Source organism: Melopsittacus undulatus, chromosome Z (genome assembly GCF_012275295.1).
Source record: "Melopsittacus undulatus isolate bMelUnd1 chromosome Z, bMelUnd1.mat.Z, whole genome shotgun sequence".
NCBI classification, from domain to species: Eukaryota; Metazoa; Chordata; class Aves; order Psittaciformes; family Psittaculidae; genus Melopsittacus; species Melopsittacus undulatus.
The window spans coordinates 63,511,988-63,533,642 of record NC_047557.1 but is presented as its reverse complement, the minus strand read 5'-3'; the positions used below and the strand labels follow the sequence as shown (position 1 = coordinate 63,533,642).

General features: G+C 40.2%; 1 protein-coding gene across 1 annotated transcript in view; it reads right to left on the bottom strand.

Moving 5' to 3' along the window:
- The window catches only part of PRR16 (proline rich 16), a 145,206-nt gene extending 126,275 nt beyond the window's left edge, over window positions 1-18,931 (bottom strand). The window contains exon 1 of the mRNA XM_034072937.1: window positions 18,714-18,931. Within this exon, the coding sequence (XP_033928828.1) occupies window positions 18,714-18,875 (162 nt within the window). The 5' untranslated portion in view covers window positions 18,876-18,931. The remainder of the gene's footprint in view (window positions 1-18,713) is intronic.
- Between the last annotated feature and the right edge of the window lie 2,724 nt (window positions 18,932-21,655).

The following is a 21,655-nucleotide window of genomic DNA, read 5'->3' as shown; positions in this document are numbered from 1 at the left end:
ATGGAGCCCACCATCATGGGCCAGATGAATTCAGCAGCTTTATAGAGATTGGTCCATGGACTAAGGAATGATACCTCTCTCTTTGAGTGGGTGTGGGTGTGTATATGTATATGTATATATATGTACATATGTATACATGAATGAGACAAAAGCAACGGTATATTGAAAAATGTGGGATCTGAGCATGACAGGAATAGTATGGAATAAGTGGTGGATGCTATCCTGGGTTCAACGATAGCAGTCATTTTTCTCCTTCTTAATAGCGGGTGAAGTGCTGTGGATTTGACTTTCAGCCTGGGAATAGCACTGATAACACTGATGTTTTTAGTTGCTGCTCAGTAATGTTTACTCTGACCAAGGACTTTCTGAGTTTTGTGCTCTGCCACAGAGAAGGGGAAGCCAGGAGGAAGCAGAGACAAGACACCTGACCCAAACTAACCAAAGGGATATTCCATACCACAGCACATCATGCCCTCTATATAAGCTGGGGGCAGTTACCCAGAAGGCCCAGATCGCTGCTCAGGTCAGGCTGGGTATCGGTCAGTGGGTGGTGCAGTTGTATTCTCTTCCCTTGTTATTTCCCTTATCATTATTATTATTACTGGTGGTAGCAGTAGTGATTTGTATTATACATTAGTTATAGACTGTTCTTATCTCAGCCCATGGGAATTACATTCTTTGCATTCTCCTTCACATCCTTCTGGGAATGCGGTGAGGAAGAATGGGGGGAGTGAGTGAGCGGCTGAGTGGTTCTGAGTTACTGGCTGGGCTTAAACCACAATAGTTCTTTACTAAGCAACAACTAATGACATCGACATTATCAGCATTGTTCCTAGGCTGAAAGTCAAAACCACAGCACTATGCCAGCTACTAAGAAGGAGAAAATTGACCACTACTGCTGAACCCAGAAAAAAGACAAAAATGAAAGTGCCGAAACTAAATGCACCAAGGTGAGCAGCATGGGACAAGTTCAGCTCTAAAAAAGCTGACAAAGTTATCTCCAGGGATAGTAGCAAGACTTTTTAATCTTGACAGTTAAATGAGATCCCAGGTGATGGAAAAAAATACTATATTACATCTGTATTTAAATATAAAGATGGCAGCTACAGGCTGATAAACCTAAAATGAAACCCCTTAAGTTTGGAAGTGTCTTTGAGAAAAAAATAAAACAATAACTAGAGTTGACTAAACTATGATAATCAAGCTACATAAAAATGATCATACTAGATGAAATCAAACCTTTATTAAGCCTATCATCTTGTCTCCAACAGTGATCAAAAACAGATACTGAAGAGCACAACGAGTAGTCCCCTTAAGCACTCTTAACTCAAGGTTAACTCAGGTTACAACCCCCTGAGGCCAAGAATTTTCCTGAGATATGTAATTCACTCTATGCGTTTGGTTAGCTTCCAGGTTCTTCTATGCATTTAGACCTCACTCTCATTAATTTTGTCCACTGTCATCTTCAACATATGAAAATGCATATTCCCCATAATATACAGTGGCAAGATATTCCACAACTTAAATACATACTGTTTGCAAAGCCACCTCCAGATGGATCGCTGAACACTTTACAGTTAACTGATTTTCCACATATTCAAAAAGCCATAGACTTGGGTCAAGAGGAAAGAGCAATGAAACTCCTTGACCAGACTTTGGCTGACGTCAGTCAATATATTTATTCATTTTCCTGTCACAAATGTAAATGCTCTGAGGAAATCTGCTGATCCAACACAGATAGGAAGTAATACTCAGGGGATGGATTAAACCTCACAAATGCTTAGAAGCAGAATAAAATTCTTATTGTGCAATGTGCAAGATCATAACCCTGAAAACAAGCTAAATAGTTTTGTTCTACAGACTGGATGTTTCCTAATTCATAGACCTGTGGAAAATTCATTCTGTGCACAAGGTAGTTACAGGTGTCAGGTGCCAATCTGACACCAAAATGGAAATTCAGCTTCAGGATGTAGTAAAAAAGATAAGCATTACTGTGTAAAGCAATGGTTAGATCTCACCTACAGTACAGTACATATTTCTGTAATGGTTAACTCAATCAAAATAGAGATAGAAAAGCTATGTTTCATCAAATGAAGAGAGTATATAAAATTAATAAAAAGATTGAGATTTTCTTTAGTAATGTACCAACAAATACACGTAGAGGAAGAAATATTCAAGAGCTACCTGAGCTCAATAGGAACACTAGGAAAAACGCTGCAGTTGTTAAAAAACAAGCAAACAAAAAAAAATCCGAGATGGTAAATCAACTGTGATAAAAATACTATTCTAACAGGAAGAGTAAGAAGAAAATAACAACAGAAGAAATTAGTATATTTTAAATAGAGCTAAACTCAGAAAGAAATGTGTGATCTGCCTCTAATAAAAAGGTTCTGCATTCAGACACATAGTTTACTCTTTTCAGTTGTCTATTCTTAAGCTGAACATAGACCACCATACAGAAAAGTCATGACATTTCAGATACCATAAGCTGAGTTTATGGCTGGAATGCCTTTACTCCAATTATATCTTCCTTTGCTAACTGGCAAAATTGTCAGTCAAAGCAGATGTTTTTCACCATCCGCCTGCCTCCACTATCAACATCCTTCCTTTTAATTCTTTTCTTTCTTTTTGCATTTTCTCCAAGTTTTTAATTCCATGTCAGCAGTTCCAGTGCCGGAGGTTTTAGCTAGAATTTAAAAAAGGAATCACAATCAATTCTTATTCCTACTGTTTACAATTATGATTTCCTTCATACCTTCAATGAAAATTATCAATCTTGTTACATAAGGCAAAGATAAGCAGCCAAGGTCCAACAGCAGTCTGTAAATCAAGATAACACTGCGTCAACGTTCATACAAAATATATTCTTTGGAGAATAACAACACAGAACCTTTCTAGAAATGAAACTGTTAAATTCTTGCTGAATGTAATGCAACATGTCTGTCTTCTCACTTAGAAGACTATTCACTTTGAAGATTTCTTTCCTGATAACACACACACTGCAATGACAGTGGACAACACTACTATCTCACGCTGCAGATACTTCTACTTAGCCTGTGAGTCTCTACAGAGCTTTAACAGTTTCATTATTCTTCAGATGTGGTTCAGAAAACACTAAGGCAATCTGTTCCCCTTCGATGTCCTTAAAGAAAATCATTCCTTCAGAATAATCCTTCTACAGAGCTAGAAACAGGATGTGCTTCTTAGAAAAATAAAGCAGGATGCCTTGTGCATTATCTGCAACCACTTCCCCTAAAGGTCATATATGCATGAACAGAGAAAATTATGTAAAGCTCATGTCTTGACACAGGAGACAAAATCTGCAAGTAGTCTAGCCACAACAACACAGTGCTCTGCTTATGTTAATTTATCATACATACATTTTGCATCTCATATAAATGCCACACAGAAACCAGAAGCAGAAGGAAATCAAAGATAAAGGTATTGCTAAGGGAAAAAAACTTTGTGATAAACCTCCTCCTAATCTGCACTATGACTAAAATTTTAACAAAATTTTATTGTTACTGTTTATTTGTTTCCCTGATGGGTTTTGTTTGGTTTTTTTTTTTTTTTTGCCTACATTTGCGAATGTTTCCATTCACAAAAATATTGTACTATGCTTCCTATGTCTGTATTACAGGGCAGTCAGCACTAGGAAGCATGTGAAGACTCTGGAAACATCTCCTTTATTGGAAGAAAACCTTAAAGCCACATACTTGCTCTATGTTAGAAGAAACAAAGATGCTGACATCCTGTTCTCTAGCCATACAACTCCCAAAGTCTAACACAAAGTTCTCCAATGGAAGATTGCAGTGAAGTGTTGCAACACTACAGTTACTGTACAAAAACCAAAGAAGCAATTTAATCTGTTCAAAACAAACATTTAAATATCACAAGCTCCATTTGATCAAGATTTAATTGCAGTATATTAGCATTTAAGTAACAGACAACTTTGCTTCATTATATACAAGAAACTATGCACAGAAGCAAGACATATCATATCTTCAATTCATAGTGATAACAATGATGTGTCATTCTTGATTAATAAATTAGCCTCAGAAATAATATATGAACATTGGAGAACTACTCTGCCTGTGCAAAACAGGCAGTTATTAAAATCAGGACTTGATTTTCAGAAAATTAAATCTCAATAATGTTCCAAATATCCTCTAAGCCTTACCACTCTTCTGAAAGGTAGCTATAAAAGAAACAGAAAACGTTTGAAAAGCCGTCACCAGGACATTACTGTTAAACCATGACATGTCACTGTCAGAAGAGGTGAAAACTAAATGTGAAGCATGCTTCTGTTTAGCAAATGATCCACAATATCTATAATAGCGTAGATCCTTTATTTTCATACTATGTTATTATTAAATGCATCTGATTCCATAATACAAATTATCAAGTCAAGCTTGTTTGCATTTTCCCAAAGAAAGAATTCAGAGGGTTATTTATTAACTTTCTCTTTTAGAATTTTATTTTATACCCTTGGTTGACAAATATGTCTTAGGCATTCAATCTCTCAAGTAATTTATATTCTCTCAGAAGTAATCTATATTCTACAACACAATATAAGTTTGCAGCAACTAACAAATTATGGGGAAAATAACTGAGTATACGTTATATAGCTAAGTATATTAATATTCTGCTAGAAGTATTATATGAGAAGCCCCTATTGCTAAGGTTGTATACACTTAATAAGCTTACGTTTTGGTAACTTCTGAGGTTCTGAATGGCTTCTTTGCCTCGGTCTTCACTGGCAAAGGCTCTGACTGCAGCACCCGAGTCTTGGAAGGCGGACGCAGGGACTGTGAAAATCTAGACCTGGGGCCCACTGTACGAGAGGATCTGGTTCAAGACCATCTTAAGAACCTGAACGTACACAAGTCCATGGGACCTGATGAAATCCATCCGCAGGTCCTGAAGGAGCTGGCAAATGAAGTTGCAAAGCCACTGGCCATCATATTTGAAAAATCATGGCAGTCAGGTGAAGTTCATGATGACTGGAAAAAGGGAAATATAACCCCCATTTTCAAGAAGGGGAAAATGGATGACCCGGGGAATTACAGACCAGGCAGTCTCACCTCTGTGCCTGGCAAAATCTGGGAGCAGATTCTCTTGGAAGGCATGCTAGGGCACATGAAAAAGAGAAAGGTGCTTGGTGACAGCCAGCATGGCTTTACTAGGGGAAAATCCTGCCTGACCTATTTGGTGGCCTTCTATGACGGGGCTACAAAAGTGATGGACAGGGGTGGAGCAGATGACATCATCTACCTGGACTTGTGCAAAGCGTTCCGACACTGTCCCATATGACATCCTTGTCTCTAAACTGGAATGTCATCAATTTGATAGGTGGACCACTCGGTGGATAAAGAACTGGCTGGATGGTCGCACTCAAAGAGTTGTGGTCAACGGTTCAATGTCCGACTGGAGACCAGTAACGAGTGGTGTCTCTCAGGGATTGGTGTTGGGACCGATCTTGTTTAATATCTTTGTCGCTGACATGGACAGTGGGATTCAGTGCACCCTCAGCAAGTTTGCCGATGACACCAAGCTGTGTGGTTCGGTTGATGCGCTAGAGGGAAGGAATGCCATTCAGAGGGACCTTGACATGCTTGTGAGGTGCGCTGATGCCAACCTAATGAAATTTAACCATGACAAGTGTAAGGTTCTACACCTGGGTGCGAGCAATCCCAGGCACAGCTACAGGCTGGGCAAAAAGGAAATTCAGTGCAGCCCTGTGGAGAAGGACTTGGGGGTGTTGGTTAATGAGAAAATGAACATGAGCCAGCTTCAGTGTGTGCTTACAGCCCAGAAAGCCAACCGTATCCTGGGCTGCATCAAAAGAAGTGTGACCAGCAGGTCGAAGGAGGTGATCCTGCCCCTCTACTCTGCTCTCGTGAGACCTTACTTGGAGTATTTTGTGCAGTTCTGGTGCCCTCAACAATAAAAGGACATGGAAACTGTTGGAACAAGTCTATAGGAGGCCCACGAGGATGATCAGGGGACTGGAGCACCTCCCATATGAAGACAGGCTGAGAAAGTTGGGGCTGCTCAGCCTGGAGAAGAGAAGGCTGCGTGGAGACCTCATAGCAGCCTTCCAGTATCTGAAGGGGGCCTACAGGATTGCTGGTGAGGGATTATTCATTAGGGACTGTAGTGATAGGACAAGGGGTAATGGGTTGAAACTTAAACAGCAGAGGTTTAGACTGGATATAAGGAAGAAATTCTTTACTGTTAGGGTGGTGAGGTACTGGAATCGGTTTCCCAGGGAAGTTGTGAATGCTCCATCCCTGGCAGTGTTCAAGACCAGGTTGGATGAAGCCTTGGGTGATACGGTTTTGTGTGAGGTGTCCCTGCCCATGGCAGGGGGGTTGGAACTACATGATCTTAAGGTCCTTTCCAACCCTAACTATTCTATGATTCTAAATTCGTAAGAACCTTGAAGCAGAGATTCATGATGGCTAGCTAAGTGTTCATCTCTTAGAAATAGTATACAGCTATTCATTATGATACAGTCAAGTTTTCTACTAGGATGTAATACTTAAAATCTTGCAATAAAAACCCAGAAAAGATTCAGTGGTGAACAGAATATTTTGTAAGTCCTTTTAAGGGCTTTTAAATTTTAGAAAACATTTTTAGAGATTTTAAAAGACATTTCCATCAGTCATCTAACTTTAAATGTAAAATTCCTACATATGTCTAACATTAATCAGTCTTAGACTCTAATTCTTTGGTATGCAATGAACCTAAGCCTTGGATAAAAGAGCTGGAATCTCATCATTGCAATTCATACACATTACTGTCCATACAAGTAATGGGGTCCTAATTTCTCCTGAGAGGAAGAACATGATCACATGAATCAGATACCAACTTCATGCATACATATCAAATATCAAGTGGACAACAAGCCAGTTAATACAAAACAGCACAGCTCTGTCAAAACCCAATTTAGTTTATTTAGTGTACACCACCTGAGAAATGGGGGGGGAAGAGGGAGGGAAAGTTATCCAAGCCACTACTCTAATTATATTATAGTGACCTCAGTTTCACTATATCCTTCAAACCTCCCTCAAAGACAAATCTGAACATTTTTAATGTACGATTTTTCATTTCTTGCTCTTCTCAGTTTAATTTCAAGAAACAGAATATGTAAACTCTGTAGTAAATGAAACGTTCTCACTCCTCTGCAGCAGACTTTTTACCTAGTTCAGCATCCTCAGCACCTGAAGTAGTATGACTTTTTGTTGTGTAACTTATCTATCCACCCATCCATTCATCCATTCATCCATCCATCCATTTGGCCATCCATCCCTCCCTCCCTACTTTAAAGGTTACTATGTGTAATCATATCGGCTTAGAGGTTGGGTTTTTTTTCTGCAGCAATATTGTCTTGTGTATCTTTATCTTCAATATAAATATAGTAGTACACTATATTTTCTAGTTAATTTAAAGTCTCAGCTTAGCCAAATATCTTGATGGTTACATAGTATCACATCAGCAAAGGCTCCACTTCCAAAGATATAAGACAGCTAATGATAACATTTAACTAAAGTGTTTGCATATGACTTAAAATGCTTACAATCAAATAATTCAAATTCTATTACTTTTTTTTTTTTTCTAATAGACAGGATCAAATAACCACCACCTGAAAAGCAAGCACATGCAAATCAACTGTCAACAGGAAACAATAAAAACTAATAGTCAAAACTTCCTCATTCTCTTGCTTCAACATAAACTGTCCAGTTTCATCAAACACCAGTTTTCTGTAAGTCTTACAGGTTTACTGTACCATCTTGGTTTTCAAGAAACAAAAGTTATAAGTTCAGGAGAGCTACATCTGCTTGTATAGTTTCCCAGTCTAAATAAATGATGCAAACTACTGGACACTGTGACCACAGATACTTCTTTATTCAAATACCACAGCTTTAGAAACTTAAAACACGCCATAAAATTAACTACATGGAATTAACATCAAAAAAACCTAGTCTCTACCACTCTGATTATCACAGATAAATCTTAGCAGCCCTAGCAGTGATCACCTGCTGTCATAAACTCATCTCATTCAAATGGACTCTGAAATCATCAGTAAAAACACCTGGGGAATAGAATACACTCTAGTAGGGTACTGAAAATCATTTATTTAAGAGTAAAGATGGAGTGAAACTTAAATATTCTGGATGCTGAACCAGAAAGATGGAAAACAATGGTAACATAACCTATCATGGATTTCAAAAAAACAGCTTTTTTTAAATAATAACCCAGATAGCTTTGGAATCCAAAAAAACACAGATTTCAGTTGCATTACTAGATTGGAAATTGAGCTAGAAAAAAAATACTAACAATGCTTCCAGATCCTACACATCCTATTAGCATGCAAAAGATGCATGAGAGAACAATTGTATTGCTAAGATGAATGCCACCTAAAATTCTTAAAACCAGTCTTAAAATTATGACACTGATTCTTCTGATTCAACATTCAAGAATGGAGAGACAAGCACTCTCCTGTTTAACAACCAAGATGTTGTTTTGACAGGCACTAACAGTGAGGTAAAGATGCAGAAGCACCAGAAACTGTTATGAGGGAAAAGAGGAACAGGATTAAGAAAAGGAAACAAAAAGCCTCATAGCACTGGAGGAATTAGTATCATACAACAGAAGAAGAGAAATCAAAGCAAAAATTGACATCAGCAGAGGGGCAAATTAATCTGAGTGGTTCACAAAGTTAATTTGAGTAACTATATTACTCAAATTTTCATTTACCTGGTCAATTTCATTTAGAGGTATATCATAGTTTTCATGGAGAAATGTTAAAGAGGAGTTCCTGTGAAAGCACAAGGAGCTGTAGCCCTCCCTTCCAATACCACTGCTAACATCACATACATGCTTCAGTGGCTACACTTATTTACAAACACCAGCTCCACATGCTTGGTGTACGCATCTCTTATATTTATATATACAAGTTTACTGCAAATCTGTTATGCATTCTTCTATCTGAAAGTAAGTAAAATCTAGATTCAGATCAAAGGCCATGGGAAGTCCACACCATTTATTACTGCAACTTTAATGAAAAAGTAGATAGCATTTCAGCTAATTCAAAATTTTATATGATTATTATAAAATATTTATTGAGGGAAACTAATGTTTGTAACATAGCATGTTTAGTGAAACCTGATTTTTTGACACCACATCTGGATTATGGTGCACAGTTCTCGCCTCTGCAGTACAAGACAGATATGAACACACAGGAACTAGTCCAGCAAAAGTTTGGGAAGATGACTAAGAGTTTGGAGCATCTGTTATACGGGGAGCAATTGAGAGAACTGTATTGTTTAGGCTGGAAAATAGAAGGCTCACAGGAAGCTTACCATAATGTGACCAAATACTTAATTGCAACGGGTAAGAAGATAAAGCAGAGTATTCTCAGTGGTGTTAAATGAGAAGACAACAGACAATAGGCACAAAATGAATTACAGGAAATTCTTCTTAAACACAAGATAAAATATATCATAATGGTGACTCAGCACTGGAACAGGTAGACTGACTAGGTTGTGGAGTCACCATCTGTGAAAATACTAAAAACCAATATCCTATACAACCTATTTTATCTGACTCCTGAATGGGTTCGACATTTCCAAGTGTATTTTACCGTCTCAGTCTGTCTGATTCTGTATTCAAAAATAAATATATTTGTTCTAATGATTTGTCCAATAACTACTGAATTTTCAGTAGTTTACTTAGCTGGACAATTACACTCGTATTAGCATTATGCCCGTACAAGAATTCAGAGAACTAACACTGAAAAAGTGTTCTTCTCCTTTTAACAAAAAGGAAAGAAAAAGCAGAAGGCATATCATTAAAAAAAAAAAAGTTTCAATTACAAAGCATGCAAAGAAAAAATTTTACATGGGGTTTGTTATGCTGCAGTAAAGAAAAAACATAATGACTTTTATTTTTTTCACATTTTCACATTAATTTTATACAGAAAGGAACTGTTACTTGGGTATAAACCAATAAATTATAATGAAGAAGCAAGCCCAAACTCTTCAATGTTAATGTTTTCTGATTGTTTTTAAAATCTGCATCTTTCAGACCACATAAAGTGCCTGCTTTAGAAGAGTGCCATTTCCAGTGAAGTATAAAATCCTACTAGATACCAATATTTTGAATACTTTAAGCAGTTACAGAATCACAGAATAGTTAGGGTTGGGAAGGACCTTAAGACTTATCTCACTTTCTGTTGTTGAATGAGAAGCCCAAATCTAAGGTTGGGTTTTGGGTTTTTTTTAATCTTAAATCCTGGAGCCCCATGCAGACAGTCTCACTTTAAGCAAATAATAAACTTCTCACAATATTTTTAGAAGTATTACATTATCTTCTTTTCTTACAACACAAATTATTGTAATGCAGGTAAGGAATGTCTTACTCTGCTTCCTCCTTGAAGTTGCTTACTGAAAGAACTGTAAACACACTATAATAAAGAGAAGCAACCAGGTCTAGTGAAAGGTGTCCTCGCTCATCGCAGGGGATTTGGAGCTAGATGATTTTTAAAGTCCCTTCCAACCCAAACCGTTCTGTGATTCTATGAAGAACATAATACCCCCATGGGTAAAAGACTAAAATAATTACTACAAATTTATTAAAAAAAAAAGAAAAAACAAAAAACCCGAACAAAACCAAACAAACAAAAAACCCCAACCAACCAAACAACAAAAGGTGTTTTAAAATCACGGTATTTTTCAGATTACTGAGGAATAGTCTACAATGAAATCTGGAAATGATTCAACATCAGTGTTCTCAGACTTTATAATGCAATGTAGCACATGCTGCATGAGACAACGGATGAGTACATTAGCCTTTAAAGATATATGAACATACTACAATTTTTGCACAAGCAACAACTGACAGCACTACTTGTTTGGAGTCAGTTGCTCCTCATTACTCCCATCAGCTGTAGTACAATATTAAGCCAAACCAGAATTGTAGTGGCCCAACCACCAAGCCCTGCCACCCCAGTCACTCAACACACACATCTTGGCACAGGGAAGCTGTAGTGAAAGAGCTGCTAGAAGACTTTCTCAGCCCTTCTACGGTGAAAGCAGGCTCTGTTTCACTTCTTCCCGGAATACAATAAGGAAGGGCATTTTGCAGCACTGCAGGTCGCTGCAGTAAGAATGACCAGAGTTCATGATGCACAGAGCTGAACATGAACTGTGAGAGAAGGGGGCATGTATATGCTGCAGCTTTTATCGCACATTCATGGCTAACATATTAAAGATTCAGTAAAACAGGTAATATGCACCCTACATGTAAATTTGAGTGAAATGCTACTTGAAGAGTTTTATCTCGAGAAAAAAACGTCCATTAGTTGCTATTCACTGCATCTATTAAAAAAAAAACAACAAAACTACAAACAAACAAAAAAAATTAAAAAAAACCACAAAAAAACAAAACACCAAACCTAAACAAAAAGCCCAAATACTAGCAGATTAAAACACAGCCTTATCCATGATGGGTAGTATAGTGTTAACCAGCATGGTTAAGTGTCAGTCACAGTTTATGTGGCCAAGGACAGCAGTCTCTATGTAAAATAAGCCTCTTCACTCTACCTGCCTCACAGCAATAACCTCTACTAAAGCAAAAAATGGGAACACATGAGTAGGGTATAAACGAGCTACATCTGAGGTCACTAACAGTTCAGTTCATCTGCCTTTCATGGAATAGATATAATATGCAGAGAAGACTATAAGCCATCAGTATTTTGCAACTCTAAAAGAAATGAAAACTAGAACAGGACAGTGATGCTTTTTCCAAAGGTATTGTGAAATAGGCACTATGGGAAGGTACTCTTCAAACATGGACATTTGCACCTCCGTTTCACTTTCTCCAAGAGGAGGGGGAAGTACACAGAGCTGTTTACAGATTGACTGTGAGAAGTAATCTGACTGGAAGTTTTTGACTGGAGGCAGGAAGGTTATTTCAGAACTTCGTCCAATGTCAGTAATGGAAACAGAACCATTTTTTCATTTCCAGAGGAAACTGGCAAAAACCCGCAAAACTTCAATGATGGTGCTCAACCAACTCATTGTTTTTGTATGACACATTCATATACACACATGGCAGCAACTGATTCTTCTGAATTCTGAAGCTTCAATAGAAATGAAGCAGCCCAAAACTAACTTCTGTCACCCTTACACTTACTTTTGCTCCTGCTGAAGTCAATGGAAAAATCTGACTGCAACAGACTGAAGTTCATGCCTCACTACTTTCATTTTCTATATCACGGTCAGTAGTGCACAGATTGTGTAAAGTTCAAACTGTAGCATGAAGATGCATATTTTCACTGTGGTTCTGTTTTTATTTGAAAACTGAATTTATATATGCTCTATTTAGCTCATGGTTGCACAATACACATTACTATCAGAAGCTTAGCATTGCATAAAAGGAATTAAGTAGCTGACATGAGTGTTTATAAAAACAAAATAGCATAAATTGACAGTGTGCATCCCTCTGTCAAACCTCTGGATATTAACAAGCAATGCTCTCTACGTACACCACTTATTGTTTTTATTGTGTTATACAATACAGTTACAAACTCTTGATAGTTTTGGTTACAACTCAGATGTGGAGCAATCTTGCCTCATCATATACCAACATTTAACTGTTCCTGACAGCCTTAACACATAGGGGTTTTTAAGGTTCACAGTTACCTTTTTGCTCTATTAGCTTTATTGACATTACATTTTATATTAAGACATTTGCACTTTTTTGTTGTGTATGACTGCATAAATGCTTCACAGACCACAAGAAATAAAAGGAAAATTATTATTCAGTTACCTGCAATGACTATTTATGGCTTTGTTTGGACCCCTGTGCAGATCGCAATGAAGTTGCTGTGCACTGCTTCTCTTACATAATGAATCATTCTCCACACTTACAATAAACACCCAGGTACAGTTCATGATTGCATTTGTCACTAAGGACTGCAATAAGAAATCAAAAAAAAGTCTGCTGCTGGAGAGATTAGCAGGCTTTGGAATGGGCAATGCAGTCAGTCATACAACACCTTGGTCCTGGTGCCTGACCTGGACTAGAGCCCCATCTACTGCAATAAAAATCACAAGAAAGCTTCAGTCCCTGTCACATCTCACTGAAAGCTTCAGTCCCTGTCACATCTCACTGACCAGATCTGCATATACAGGGAGTGTATCCACTGAAGCAAGACTCTCTGAAGAACACAGTATCCAGAATCCATATGTAGAAAGGGTATCTGCATTTACTGGATTTCTAACAGTAGGAGCAAGTATGCTGAAAAATGTCTTTCTTCAACTGCCACCACCTAGCAAAAGGAGAAGACCCTTGACATCTGGGGAGAGCCCCCAAAAAGAGGCAGGGATCAGCAGGAGAAGGAGGAATGGATTAAAATGTTTTGCTATTGATTTATCTGCCCTTAGGTTTCTATATACAACATTCTATACCTATACTGTAATGGTTTAGTGTGAGGTGTCCCTGCCCATGGCAGGGGTTTGGAACTAGATGATCTTGAGGTCATTTCCAATCCTAACTATTCTATGATTCTATGATTCTATACCTTCTCCCCTGGTCTTCATGCACCACTATGAACCCAAAACATTTTTTTGTATTTATGCTTGTACTGCTGCCTGCACATCAGATTGATGCTGCTTTTATCATCTTGGCGGCTGCAAACTACAGCTTCCTATTTTCTGGATTAACAGGCAAGAACCTGAAGTGTCTTTCTGCCATCCAGATCATTAGCTGAATATAAAAGCAAAAAAAATAGAAAAAATTGGTGTTGAAAATGTAATATGCTCCTGCAAGCCTGATCTAGAGATTAAGACAATGGAATACATGATCACCCTCCACTTAAAATAATGACTGGACTGGTTATGGAATCAGGCCATCTATCCCATAACAAACTTTGTTGTGGTGTTCAGGGGGAAGAGGTTGGCATCTGCTAGCTCCATCATCACTCAGAAAACATTATTTGTTAAGTCATGCTCAAATTTTACAGGTCACATCTTCATGGAAAATAACTGCATCAGTTATATGCGAAAGGATTATTCAGTCATTCTGTCTGCAAGACATTTTTGGAGTATTTAAAGCAGAGGAGGTAGACTAAGAATGAAAGGAAATTTCCTGATGCATGTGCAGTGCCTACAAGGGCTTCTGTTTCTTCTGCACTTCCATTTTGGGTCATTCTAAACACTGGCAATAGCTACACAGCTGTTTCCTTTTGATAAATGGTCAAGTGTATTTAGCCAAATAAAAGCTGTGCAAACGTTTTACACATATCTTCCAGGAATTTGTTCTGCATGACGAATTTTTATTAAAGTATAAATATAAAAGTATAAATATAAAAGTATTTATCAAATGATTTAGTTAAAAATTTCCTTAAGGTAAACAAGTGCAAGGCTGCAGAAATGTGCAACATTATCACAAAATGTGAAAGCAGGTAAGTCTTAAAAATTATAGTACCAGTTTTAAGAGGATCTCTGTGCTCTGCTGTCCATAGATGCCCATGTACACCCACTATAATCCCTTCTGAAGTCATCAGAGAATTAGGGCTACATGACATATTTTGCATCACACAAAACAGTTTAATTAGCATACATCTTCTGGTTTCCAGTAGTGTTCATCACCACATTATTTAAGTACCAGACTGATAAGTATCATCTGCAAAGCAAGACTTAATAATAACCATCTTTATAGACAAAATGCCAGAAAAAAAGGTCTTTTATCCAACTCTCTAGAAAAAAAAAAAAATCAAAGTTTAAAGCTTCACCAACTTAATTTTGAAATAGTGTGAACTAAAGGAATAGTCAGTGTTACACAATCTCCTGGCACCCCTTTGATTTTTCTCTGGAGTATTCATCAAATAACATCCACTCAATCAATTTAAAATCCATTTAAAATACATTTTTCCAGCACAAAAACACATCCTGCTGTTGGTACACACCCACCCAGTGTTTCTTTTTAGCAGAAGACAAAAGGGGCCAAGTCTCTCCTAAGTTAACTGCACCCTGGAGAAGACCAGCCACACAGGAGATCAGATATTGAAGTTGGCACGACTCCATCCTAACATGTTCCCCCGTAACACCTCCCCAAACCCCCACCCCCATCTCTATCCTTAGTCTTTTGTGGTTTATTACCCTAAGGAGTCCAGACCAATAAATAAGGGATGAAAAAAAAAGGCAAACAAAAAAACAGATGTTACTCTTCTGAGACACAGTAACTCCTAACATGTATGTATTTTAATCCACATGACTTAATCATGCATTTTTACAGAAAATTTATAAGCTTCATGGTTTCTGCATCTGAGTTTAACACCCCATCCTCATTGCACTCTTCTGTTTCCACTTCTTCTTTCACCCTTTTAAATACAAAAACTATTAAAGCATCAATTAGGAAAACCTTTGGAACAAAGAGTAGATGCAAATAGAATCATAGAATCATAGCATAGTTAGGGTTGGAAAGGACCTTAAGATCATCTAGTTCCAACTCCCCTGCCATGGGCAGGGACACCTCTCACCAAACCATGCCACCCAAGGCTCTGTCCAACCTGGCCTTGAACACCGTCAGGGATGGAGCATTCACAACCTCCCTAGGAAACCCATTCCAGTGCCTCACCACCCTCACAGTAAAGAATTTCTTCTTTATATCCAATCTAAACCTCTGCTGTTTAAGTTTTAACCCGTTACCCCTTGTCCTATCACTACAGTCCCTAATGAATAGTCCCCCCCCCAGCATGCCTATGGCCATCCTTCAGATACTGGAAGGCTACATTAATGTAAGTACATTGGAACAAGCCAAATACAAAAAGATATGCAAGCCTTGTACAGCCACTCAGAACAGTCCACTTTGAAGCAATGAAGATGTCTTTCAATTTGAAAGTACTCTGAATATAAAACCTTACAAAAGAAGACTGAAAGACACTGTGAGAAGACATCCAGTCCATCACAATTTATCAAGTATAATCTAATAAATAATTAAATATTTTACATTTAAGGGTCACAAATGCATAGGCATAAACACGAGAAAAAGAAAGGCATTCTACAAATGCCATATTTTCAATATCACAGCTATTACTGTAACTGCACAAAAGCAGACCCTTCATGTCCTACCACTGTAGCAAAATTGAAGTCTTTTTTAACAGTAATAAAAAGAATGAAAGGTTGTTTCCAGAATACTCTACTCATCATTAAAGAAAAAAAAAAAAAAAAGAAAAAGGAATGAACAGAAGAGTTTGTAGCACAACAGCTGAACTCCACCAAACATGCACTGAAACAAAAGGGTAGTCACAACATTTCCAGAACACAATTTGTACTGAAAATAAAATGCAAACTTACATCCTCTTGTTTGTTGCTTTCCCTGGTCTTACAATAAGGAACCACAATGAACCACAGGTGTACTTCTGTTTATAATACACCAGAACTGACTGTAGACCAAATTCTTACACACTTTAATGAAACATCTGGCAATGCTTTCTAACACCTACAAACAACCTATATAAGACACTGATTATTGGATTCTAGTGTCTTCACTTAACACACTTTCACATAAAAGGTGTATATTGCACATGTCAATGTTAAGATATTTTGTACAGATTTAGTCTATACTACAAAAGGTAGAAAACTGGAGGTACACAGATGGCAAACTTCTATGGACATTTCACCATAAATGTCTTACAAAGTGTACTTAACCCATAATGATGATATTGCAAGCAAGCAGATGATTGCATATACAATCCTTGTTTGTCTCAGTATTGCAGCTATCATCTTTGTGAGACAAATTCAGAGAAAAGTATTACTCAAGCTCACGTGCTGTTATGAACAAGATTTAACTATTCTTTTTATAAAAATATTTTCTCTAGAAGAGGTGCTTTTGGTAATCCTTCCACCCTTCAGCAGGTACACAATATTTAATAGAGCTACAGCATAATTTCTCTACAACTTCCCTTTTACGTTTAACTTTACTTGGGAAGAACAGTTTCACACAAGCAACTTCCCTATCAAGCAGAGGTAAATCCAGTTCTCTCTTACAGATGTAGTCAACCAGAACACAGAAGTTGGCATAGATAAAACATGACACAGTAAATGATGGCATATGACCTCTACCTAGTGGTCTTGTTTGCTCACTAGCGGAAAGTTAGGACTGATTCTTTGCAAGGAATGATTTACTTTCATGGGACAGATCACAGTACATTCTCTCCAGGTGCTGAAAATGTGCTTCTGCAGCCTCAGGAGCAAGTTTGCTCTACCAGTCTTTAAAACGTTGAAAAAACTGCCTTGCAAATAACGTTTATTCCTACCTCAAAATACCTCAAAAATTACAGAGCACAGACAGCAGCATGTTAAGGGAAAGAAAAACTATAGAGATTTCTCGGGTTTGTTTAGTTTGGGTTTTTTTTGTTGGGTTTTTTTTTTGGGGGGGGGGGCTTGTTGTTGTTAAAAAAAAAAGGAGAAATGTGGAATTGTGGGTGAGAAAGAAGTCCAACAGCTGTGATTAGTGAGCTGTGTGTTTATACATCTTTCAACATTATACGAAGCACTGGGTGAATTTCAGACTGCCCCAGATGGCAAAAGTCTGTTGAATGAAACTTGTTGACAATGTTGTTAAAATAAAAAACTAATATTTGATAGCAAAAAACCCACAGCCTGTTACAAATGTCAAATACGGGATTATAAAGCAATGTACAGGGATTCTGGACTTGAATTTCGGTGCATAACCCAACCATCTGTCGAACAGTTGTGTAGCAAAAGCAACATAACGTGGAAATCTCTAAAAGGTCAGCTAAATCCGTTCCTTCAGCTACAGGGTTTCCCTGTTTACGAACATGCTCGCCGTAATCGCACTCGGTCTGCAGATTAACCCAGGAGAGATGACACTCGCCACCGGCAAAAGGAAGATTGTAAAGGCAGCCTTGTCAGATAGGGAAAATGAACGGGGTGCTCAGCTCACGGTGAAGCAGCCTGCAAGAGGCAGAGGGAGATCGCCGCGCCGGTACTGCCGAGCAGCGCAGGGACCCTTCGCCCAGGAAGGTGGGTGAGGGAGATCCGGTCCCTCCATCTCTCAGAGGCCTTCAGATCCGAGCAGGGATGGTGACAGGGGGAGAATAAGGGGCTGCACCATGCACCCGAAAAGTTAAACCCACCAGAGCGGGATGGAGCCGCTCCTTACGCCTTTCCCACAGCCGGGATGCTGAGCCTGCGCAGCCCGGAATCGGGCAGGGCTGCGGGTCCCGCATCTCCCCCAGACACCCTCTTCGCCCAGCGGGGACCCCGCAGGAGAAGTACCCGCTGCCTCCCAGGAAAATAAATAAAATAAATGATAACGTAAAAAAAAAAAATAACCCAAACTCCGAGGGGTGCGCCGAGGTGGAAAGTCCCCTGAAAGAGCTGCCTCGTAGTCGAGGCGGGAGCACGACCGGCCCCGGAGGCGCAGCGCACCGCACCCGGGATACGGGGCTCCAGCCCCACCACCCCGTCCCGTTACGGACCGCCGGCGCAGCCTCTCGCCCCGGGGCACGGCTTCGTACCCAGCCTGGACACTAGTTGCTCCATCCCGGGTGAGGAAGAGCTGAAAGGAGCCCTGGGGCGGCAGCGGAGCCCCGCGGCACAGGAGCCCCAGCCGATGGGTGCTCCCCCCTGCATGGGGCAGACCGGGGTCAGCCCGAGCAGCCCTCCGCTTCTCACCTCTTTAAGTTCCTTGGCCACGTCTTTCAGGTCCCCCAGGACTAATTCCAAATCCTCCACGATGATCTTGATCTGCTCCTTCACCTTGGTTTTGGAGGCTGCCGGCGGCCCCTCGGACGGCGACGAGGAGGAGGATGCGGTCCCCTTGGACTGGGCGGACATCCTTCGGGGCAGCCCGGCGCGGCCAGGGGGGCACGAAGGTCAGGCGAGCGCGGCGGCCGCCGGCCGCCCGGCCTCGTCCCTCCGGCTCCTGGAGCTACTGCAGCCGCTGCTGCTGCTGCTGCTGCCGCCGCCGCCGCCTGCCCGCCCGCGCATCCCGCGCCGGGCGCGCTGAGCCGCGCCGCGCTCCGCCGGGCGGCCGCGCTGTGCAGCTGCCATCGGCTCCCGGGAGCGGCGCGGGGGCCCGGCTGCAGCCCTCCGTGCGCCGCGCCTGCGCCTCGCCCCGCCCGCGCCACCGCCCGCTCGGGCCCGGGCCCCGGCTCCTGTTCTGGCTGGGGAGAGGGGCTGAGGGAGGAGCGACGGCCAGCTCACCGCCCGCAGCATCGTCCTGCCGCGATTTCCGGGCAGCGGGAGGCACGGGGGATCCTCCTTGAAAAGGTGCTATGCGCCTCTCATCCCTTCAAGACAGCCCGTAGGGCGGGGGCACGGCGCCGAATTGTACCTGGAGCACTCCCGGGGATCCCCGGCCACGGCGGCCTATTGCACCAGCTCTGACGGAGAAATGTAAGTGCCCGTCAGAACAGTCCCCCAAAAGGGATCGGTTTCAGTGGCTGGCACATTGCAAAATTCCTGCCAAAGGAGACAACAGTGCCTGTTTCTGATACAAAAAAAAAAAGGCACACACCCCACCCCCCTAACCCCCCACGCCCCCACTCCCCCCAAAGACAGGCACACACACAAAAGCAAAACTAAAAAGAGCCAAAAAAAAAAAACAGCAATGCACTTGTGAAGTAACCCTTCTGGCTGCTCTGAGGAGTGCCCTGCTCTCTTTGGGCTTTCCTGCTCACAGGGGTCTATCGGAAGGTGTTTTGTAAATACCACCGAATTGGTAAAAGGCACTTGCACATCTTTGCCCACGCCTACAGATTGCCCTGCAAACAGTGATCAGTACGTAGACCCTATTCAAGTTGTATATTTGATCAGATAGAAATAAAAATGCACGTGAGCCAGAACAGCTTTTACAAGCTATTTTGCTACTTGGCTCCCTGAGGCAGAGGCCTGTGCTGCATTTTGAACACGTACTTTCCCTAGTGCTATTCAGAGAGCAGTCTGTGGGCCAAAAGGAAGAGATTGCTGGATATCATTCACCTTGGTGTTTTTTCATCTTACTGCAAAAAGGTGACAAGTTCAGGAATTCTTAAAGCTGCCTCCCAGTAGCTATGAAGTGCAAGAGGGCATGCAGCCAAGCCCTGCTTCGAGGATCACCCGGCATGGTTGCAATTGGCTTTTGATGCTTTAAATGCTTCCGAGAGTTTTGGCAGCCTGAGATGCTTTAACCTAGCTAAAACAGGAGGAGAAAAGCAGAACATTTCCCAGAGTGATGTGTCTGCACATGGTAAATATCTCACTTGGTGACAGAGAGTGTGTCTCTGGGAAAGGTGTGGAACTGGGATATGAATAGACAAGGGCTGACAGCACCTCTTACTGTCTTGGGTTAAGTGTAATTGTCTTTGCACGTTTTACCACTACAAAATGGTAATATGTTACCAACATACTACCATTTACATAGCCAAGTAATTTGTTAGCAGGCATATACTGTATTTTTTCCGCCCCAGGTGTCTCACAATTTGACATTTTTTTAAACAGTTTTAAGGAGGGCATGTGCAAGAAGAGCCCATGTCTTTCCTCTTGACTTCCCTCAAGTCTCATGGTAGACTTTTTTCATTTCACTAAAGCAACAGTTCTTCCAACACTGACTTTTAAAAGCATTCCTGCTGGTTATTTTTGCTTAACTATTTCTGTATGAGCAACAACATCATATGATTTTTAGAGCTAGCTAAGTAATACAGTCTGAATTTCCAAACTGCAGTTTAAATTAGGAAGAAAGCAACCCACAAGTTGTTGAGTAAGTTTTAATTAGCGTGTTCCTCATAGGCATTGTATGAACAGGGGAAAAAAAAAGGAAATAATTTATGAAGAACTATCAGTGAAATTGTCTATGCAGCAGCCAGCACATATCCAGTTTATAGCTAGAGAAAAAAGGTCTATTTTCTGACACCATTTAAGAATACTGTGTAAAAGTATACTGTACATACCTATACATAACATAGCTTAAATAGGTAAGGGATGGTTTCTACTACATTTCTGTAGAAATCATCAACATGGTCACAAAATTACTACCAGATTTGCTACAGACCCCCTATGAATACTGTCCAGCCTGAGCATTCGTTATTGGACAAATTTTCCAACACAATTTCTTACTTTCTTACTGTATGAAGCCATGGCACCTCTCACATACTTTAAGAAGGGAAAACTGATTCCTGTTTTACCTCATCAGTTTGAAATCATAGGAAGATTGCCTATGATCCTGTTGTTATCCTATTTCCTTAATCCTGCAACAGCGTTTGGAGACTTCCCAAACTTTTGAAGATGTAAATTAGTGTCCACTTCACCAATCCGTCCACTTATATAGTGACATTCTTCTAAGGTCTGTGTAGGATTATGTAGTGGCTGATATTTTGTATTCAACCAAGTATCTACTGCTTATCCCTGAAAAAACACTGACAGCTCTTCTGAGTCCTGAGTAAAGTTCATCATCCTCTTGAACTTGAATGCAATTTTATGCCTTTAAAAATGAGCTATACCTTGCTATACAGTCTCTCAGTTAACTAGTAGGTAGTGTCCCATAGCATGTAGCAAAGTTATCTACTAGTTGTTCTATTTCTTTTGCTTCTGTATCTACAAGTAAATGTCATTTATTAGTGTTTTGTCAGCTTATTCCT